Consider the following 6,942-nt stretch of genomic DNA (forward strand, 5'->3'; position numbering starts at 1 on the left):
TGTGGAAGAGCAGCCAAGAACAACATGGCGACTGCTGCAGCAGGATATTAAAAAGAAGCAGACGGACACTAAGAAAGGTCTGGGAATCTGAGAAACCCTAATGACCCATGACACTAAATATTTGTCCTCCACTGACTATCTCAAGGTTGATTTCTGTTGTACTCACAGGTACAATGAACAGACAAAAATATAACTGGCAATTCAAGACAAACAAAACTGATAACAACGTGGGTGTTGTGCCTTTGCATGTCTATATGTGTCCTTTCCTTCACCATATATACACATAATAGTGTTTTCAAAACTCTGCATCTGAGGCAATGCCACAGTTTGGTAAATACTGTCATCTAGTGGTTGTTAGGAGTAAACACTTGACCAAGAAATGAAAAAATCAAGACTTTTAGCACACCACTCCATCCGTTTATTATTACCAGGTCACATAGAAAAGCTTTTGTCAATAATAGCCGTCAAAAAACTTGAGAGAGGACTCAGACTCATCGGCTTGTGGCACTCCCAGATGCTGCAGTGGTGGTGGAGGCTGGCATCTTCTTCAGTGTCCTGTTCAACTGTAGGGAGACAAACCAATTCTTTTCAGTCTGTGACACACAAGATATAACTATATTTAGAGTAAATCTGTTCACAAGAAAGCTTTTCTATACAAATATCGGTGACAATGCTTTTAATTAAGTGGCTCTAAAATTAAAACTTTCTTTCTGTTGTCACGTGTCATTATCACACCACTTTCTTCTGGCGCCTCAAAACAAATAGCGACTCCAAAATTCAGTGTTTTTATATTCCTCGCCAGAGGCATGATGTATCACTACTCACCTCCTCGAACTTGTGGATCTGTCTGATGAAAAAGTCTCCGTACCGACGAGCAACTTTAGTGTCGGCAATGTGGATCATGTCCTGTGGGAGTGTGACAGACAAAAAACTCATCAAACATTCAGAGACACGGAACAGTGAGCAATATCAACACCTACCATTACTATTTCACCTACTGTTTTATATACAGCACATGTGAATCATCACCTACTATAAAAAAGAACAGGTTTCATCTGAATCCATCATTTTAACCAAACCAACAGCGCTGATGGCAGATTCACTCCCTATGGTTTGTTTGTCCCTGTGACATACTATTTATACTGTATGTGACGATATAGAAAGGTCAAAGACATCCCTTTCATTAAACAGACATCAACACACCTTGTCGATGTAAAAGTCGACCTCAGAAGCAGACTGGAACTCTCCATCCAGAGCCGAGATGCCGCTGGTCCACACCAGGTTCTTCATCTTGTGTTTGAAGACGAGCAGCTGAATACGGAACTCCTGCTCACTCATGTCCAGGAATCCTGCCAGCTTGGCTACTGGCATGGTGGTGTACAGCTTCAGGAAGCTGTAAGGGCATATTGTGAGTGAGATGATATACGTGTAGACACCCTCCAACCATACCTGAGTCAACAAGTGTTTCTGAAAGGCACAGTTTTAAAAAAGTACTCAATACACTTCCAACATTAAAGCAAAAACACTTTTAATTAAAAATGTCTGTCAGATTAACCACTCCATACTAAAACATTAAAGGTTTCCTGTGGAGTTTTACACCTGTAATAGCACTAAGGAGCTGTTTTTCTATGAGCAAGTCCCTGTTGATCTAAAGCTGGTGGTAACACAAGATATGCTGCAATGTGCCATACTTCTGGGTGCCATTTTAACTATGCCACACACAAGTTGACATGCTCTACCTGCGAATGGTGGAGAGCTGGGCCTGCTGCTGCACCTCCTCGGCAAAGACCTTCAGCTGCTGCTGGAAAGGCTCTTTGTGGTAGTTGGGGTGGACGTTGTCGTAGTTTGGCACCACCGGTGACAGGAACTTGGGACAGGCGAAGCTGAACAGCTCCTCAAACACCTGCAGGTCTCTGAGATGGAGAAGGCAACATATGTGTCATCTCACACAATACTGCTGCTGGCCACCACAGTTACTGACAACTTAATTGAGCAAAAGGATGCATGATTAAATTGAATGTAACAGTATCATAACATAACAGTAAAGAATCAAAGGTGTTTTAAGTGGTACTGGAATACACACAAATGCAATAAAGAATGATAAAAAAGCAAAACAAACACCGGATCCAACATGCAGTTGTTCCAGCACAATTGGACACGTTTCCTTCTTACCCTTTCTGCATCCTCAGCATCTTGTCTCCGTACTTCTCCCTCAGCTGGGTGTGGATACTCTCGTCGATGCGCATCGGGTACATGGTGAGAGCGATGGCCAGCAGGCCATGCATCTGCTCATTTTGTTTGTTGATCTAAAAAAACATATTATATGAGTAAAATGAAATCGGTCTCAAAGAGGACATTTGTTTGATAATGTCAAAGAATGTCTGATAAACATGCCTGATATGTCTTACTCATTCATCACAGAAATCAGTAAATCAACCAGTCCAAAAATTGTGATATCAGTCTGAACAAAAACAAATCTGCACATGTTCAGTATGGGGGTAAGCAGGAGAATCTTTAGCCAAAGTTTAAAAAAAAACTAAAAGAAACTCTGAAATAAACTTAGAGGCACTGCTCGGACTGACCATCTCATATTTGTACGTTGACCTCTGGAACATGTTTCTCGTCCTCTGGATGTAGAGCAGGATGTTGGCAAAGACTCGAATGGCATCCTGGTAACGTCTCATCATCAAGTAGGCGAAACCCACATAGTAATAGGTGGTGATCTGGCACTCAGGCACACGAGAGTACATACTCTGAAAGACAGGAAACAACACAGATTCAGGGGTGTGGACTAAACAGAAGAAAAACAAGGAGATGCAGCTTAAAATCAAATGACTATCAAGAAAATATGTCAAAGAAGCATCTCTACATTAGATGCTCTGAATAAAGCCTTACCTTCTTGTTGAGCTCAATGTTCTCCAGGACTTTGATGGCCTGGTAATAATCACCAAGCAGTGAGTGAAGCCTCAAGAGCCCCACCAAGCTGAAGTAACCCAACATCTTGTACAGGGAGTGGCGCCCATATTCCCCGGCCACACTCTCTGGGTCTCCTGCAACACGCCAACAAATAACATGTTAGCTGCCTCGTATAACACCTAAACTCATTACACTCAAGTCTACATGCTGAGGTTACTTAGAAAAAGGTTTTACAGGACTATAAATCTACACAGAATCTAAACTGCACCTTATTTTGGTAACTTTAACAAGGTATAAGGCCTTTAATTTATAGAATTCCAATTTCAAAAACATTAAGGCTCACTTTATTTTTATCACCATCAACAAGTATCTCCAAAACAATCTCCCGTACCTCCGCTGGTGTAGACCTCAAGCTGGCGGTTAATGTTGCTCTTGTCCACAAGGGAGTGGAGAACGTTTAGGACGCTGTGGACATTCCAGATCTTTGGGTTATTCCTCAGGAACTCGATCTCCTCCTCTGACTTCTTGGCCGTCTTACAGCGGTACTGACTGAAGGACTGAAACTGGAGAGGAAAGAGTAATTCCAAGATCTGTACTGACAGCATTTCAACGTCATTTTTGCATAGTATAGTACAAGAATATAATGCACTGTACCTGGTAGATGAACTCATCAATGATGTCCCACAGCCACTGGTTTGGCAGCTCCAGAGGGGCGGGGCCATCAGCATCTGTTTACAATCACAAACATTCTCACATAACTCATCTTTCATCAGCGGTAATTCAACACTGATAAATACAGGTGAGAGAAGAGTTATAGAGAACATTCTGTGACTCACTGAGAATGTAGTTGAAGAGGTTGCAGTAGTTGTAGTACGACTCAAACCTCTGGTCCAGAGTTGGTCCACCCTGATTATCAAGAAAACAATATTTACAACAAAATACTGGAAATGTTTTCACACATTTTGCAGGTTCCTCAGTAATCGAGAGAGACTGATGAGTGTTCTTAGAGTTACTCACGCTGACTTTAGCATAGATGTGTCTGTAATACAGTTCCTTATAGAGGATGAGGAACACAGCATCTGCAGGAGATAACAGGGGAACATTGACATCAAACATTCCTGACTACACAGGCAGCTCAGTCATCAGTAGATTAGAAAACTTTAAAAAACAAACAAAGTTCTGTCAGTAAAGACAACTGTTAACCAACAAAACAACATAATTTATAAATACATACTTATCTTGCCATTTGCACTACTTGTGCAAAGACACAAACAAGTGTTAGCTTCCAGTGTTTCTCACATATCAGTTTTACTTTACCCAAGCATATCAACAGCCACATAATCAAATTTGGCAAACAATTTTTGTTATTAATTTATTCTCCGTCCAAGAGAACGACGCCATCTGTGATCGACATAAAAATAGGCATTTGACTTCTTTCTGATAGCCAGGAGACAACTATAGTGTTCTAGGTTATTTTTCTTATGTATCACATTCGATGTCAGGAAAGCGCCAGAAAACAGGAGAGCACACAATCGCAGGTAGAAACGGTGGAGCGCAACATAGAGGCCAGTGACAATGTTACAGCGGTAATCTTTTACTTCAGTCTCTCTTTTCGAACTCAACTGAACAATGCTTGAATGCTGTTTGAACGGAGACGGGTGGATAAGTACTGACAAAGCAGTGTCCTTAACCTCAACGCGCATCACAGCATCGCATCAGAAAACAGGATAGAAATTAGCCTGTCCAGCCAGGTGTCATGTTTCCATACTCTGCCAAGCTGGAGTCAGTAAATACCTGCGACTACTGCAAAATTATTTCACCTGCAAATGAATGCCTATTGTACCCTTTCCCATTGAAGACCAAAGCCAGTGGGATTTTTTGTACAGTGTGAAAGGGGTATTACAGACCAGTTACACTGTCATTCTGTGAGAAATACTGCTAAGTAAAGAACTATTGAACAAATAAGTGTTTCATTTGTCACATCTAAGAACCGATTCAGGAAGAAAACAAAAATCTAATCGAACAGTTCAAATGATGGATGATACACTCACCGTTGCCAACTAGTGATGCAATGCCCTCAGCCTCTGGCCAGGGAGAGTTCTTGAAGAAGCGGTCAGTCAACTTATTCCAGCTGAACGGCAACAAGATAGGAAAGGTAAGACACTCATCTTACACACACAGATCTAATGTCTCTGATAATGGAGGCAATAGCATTACCATGGGGAGAAATTTACACACAGAGAGTTCAGTGTACCTGTTCTCATAGACGTCCTGGATCTCGTAGATCTTCTGCTCGATGCTCTCACTGGACACACGGTTGGACTGCAGCTCATAAACCTTCTGGTCGATCAGATCAGAGATGGTTTTGTGGAAGTACTGCAGGAAGTTCTTGATCACTTCTGGGATGACGTGGTAGGTCTGCTGCTCATACTGCCTCTCATAGGCCAGGTCTGCTTTTGGGTCACCTGCACACAGATGGGAGAATGAGGAGGAATTAACATACTTTACCACTATGACATGTACATCATATGTCAGTATTTGTTAGTTTATGTCCTGACTTTGCATCTAATGGATTATAGACTGACTGTATACACGAAGAGTTAATACATGAAAGGTGATCACACACATTTAGGTAAACAGAGATAAATAAATGTGTGTATACTAACCGGTGTGAAGGTCGTAGTCGTTTGGGTAGGTGTAAGGATCGTACTGAAAGGAAACAGAGCAGTCAGACATTTGATAGTAATACAAAGTTAACATCTGTTAAAACAGGCAGTCATCATCAACGCTAGCGTACTTTGCCTAAATAGTTATCCTCTATCTCACAAATCTACCTAATGTTAACGATGCATTATATAGACTGTGATGTTGTGGTTGCATTCTGCTAAGAAACAAGTCTACAGCTATTATTAAAATCATGCTAGCTCATCGCAACTAGACAGCTAGCTAGCTAACCGGCTAAAGCTACCTAGCGCGTCATTGTTATAATAATCATGAAAGAGTGCGTAAATCTAAAACAAACTGACAGTAGTGGCTTCTTCTTCTTCGTGGAACGGCATGGTGGTAGTCATAGTCCAAGCTAGTAAGATACTGGAGTGAAAAAGGAGAATGTATGCTCGGCTAGCTAAAGCCGCTAAACCACGCAGCTGGCGCTGGAGAGACGACCGGAAGCGGAAAGAAGGAGGTGTGCCGTCCGAGTAGTGTGAAGCATCATGGGAAATTGAGTGTCTACAATGTGTACGTTGGAAGAGTAGAGGTTGGTTGTTAAACTTCTGTTTTAAAGTCATTAACCGGTGACTGTTCGGGGGGTTTTGTAGATAAAACAATGTCGACGATATGTTTTTTGTTCATTTCTGCTGAAAAATGCAAGTTAATTTTCTCCAAACTGCCACAAAAGACACTTTTGACAGAGCAGTCTGGAGAAAAGGTAGGTCCCTTCATACTTTGGATATGATTGATGTCTTTTCTTAAAGAGCAGCACCTGTTTTTTTTCTTATCTTCCATGTTTGTACGTAACATGTAGTTTTGCACTCTACATCAAATCATTTTTAATGACAGCAGACATTTTGACATTTTTAGGGACCACAGTGATGACAAACAACCAGCATTACAAACAAATATTGTGTCACATGACAGCCTATTTGTGAAGCAGCAGCATTGTTTGGTTTTACTTTGATATGATTTTCTTTAAATTCAAAATTCTTACTTTTTCTCAATTGTAATTAGTTAAAAAGCTCATTTGAGAAAAAAAAAAGAAATGAAGAAAAAAGCCTCTCGTGGTGTGCAGCAGAATATAAAGTAAACAAAGGTATAAATTGACGACGTGATGATATTCATCATGCCTGCTGAGTGAACCGTGATAACTTGTAACTACTTCTAAATACCGCTAGGTGGCGTCAAAGTCGCAAGGTGCTCCTCTGCAGTAGTTATAAAGGCTCAGATGGTCCCTGACTTGTCAAAAGTGATCTCAAGAAGAGCAGCAACACATAAACGCCAAAATGATCATGTTCCTCCAAAACTGGCACC

At 41.1% G+C, this 6,942-nt stretch overlaps 1 protein-coding gene across 2 annotated transcripts; it reads right to left on the minus strand.

Moving 5' to 3' along the window:
* Positions 1-395: 395 nt before the first annotated feature.
* Positions 396-6,092, minus strand: eif3s6ip (eukaryotic translation initiation factor 3, subunit 6 interacting protein). Of its 2 annotated transcripts, XM_073481596.1 has the most exons (15): positions 5,943-6,092; positions 5,583-5,625; positions 5,171-5,381; positions 4,968-5,047; positions 3,934-3,995; positions 3,753-3,822; positions 3,571-3,644; positions 3,308-3,479; positions 2,896-3,050; positions 2,583-2,753; positions 2,173-2,306; positions 1,740-1,913; positions 1,204-1,393; positions 826-906; positions 396-563 (listed from the first exon to the last, which is right to left on the minus strand). In XM_073481596.1, exons 1-15 carry the CDS (start codon positions 5,985-5,987, stop codon positions 492-494), a joined length of 1,734 nt encoding a protein of 577 aa, XP_073337697.1. In that variant the 5' UTR covers positions 5,988-6,092; the 3' UTR covers positions 396-491. The 2 variants fall into 2 exon arrangements, with proteins under 2 accessions (XP_073337697.1, XP_073337698.1); XM_073481597.1 differs by lacking the exons at positions 4,968-5,047; positions 5,583-5,625; positions 5,943-6,092 and having other exon boundaries at positions 5,171-5,341.
* Between the last annotated feature and the right edge of the window lie 850 nt (positions 6,093-6,942).

This window comes from Pagrus major, chromosome 15 (genome assembly GCF_040436345.1).
Source record: "Pagrus major chromosome 15, Pma_NU_1.0".
NCBI lineage: Eukaryota > Metazoa > Chordata > Actinopteri > Spariformes > Sparidae > Pagrus > Pagrus major.

Excerpts from the sequence above, each read along its gene's own strand:
- eif3s6ip (XM_073481596.1), bottom strand. The coding sequence starts at position 5,987 with ATGACTACCACCATGCCGTTCCACGAAGAAGAAGAAGCCACTACT. Across the intron at positions 3,823-3,933 it reads ACATCTATGCTAAAGTCAGC|GGTGGACCAACTCTGGACCA; the intron begins GTGAGTAACTCT and ends CTTGATAATCAG. Across the intron at positions 3,645-3,752 it reads CCTCTTCAACTACATTCTCA|ATGCTGATGGCCCCGCCCCT; the intron begins GTGAGTCACAGA and ends GATTGTAAACAG.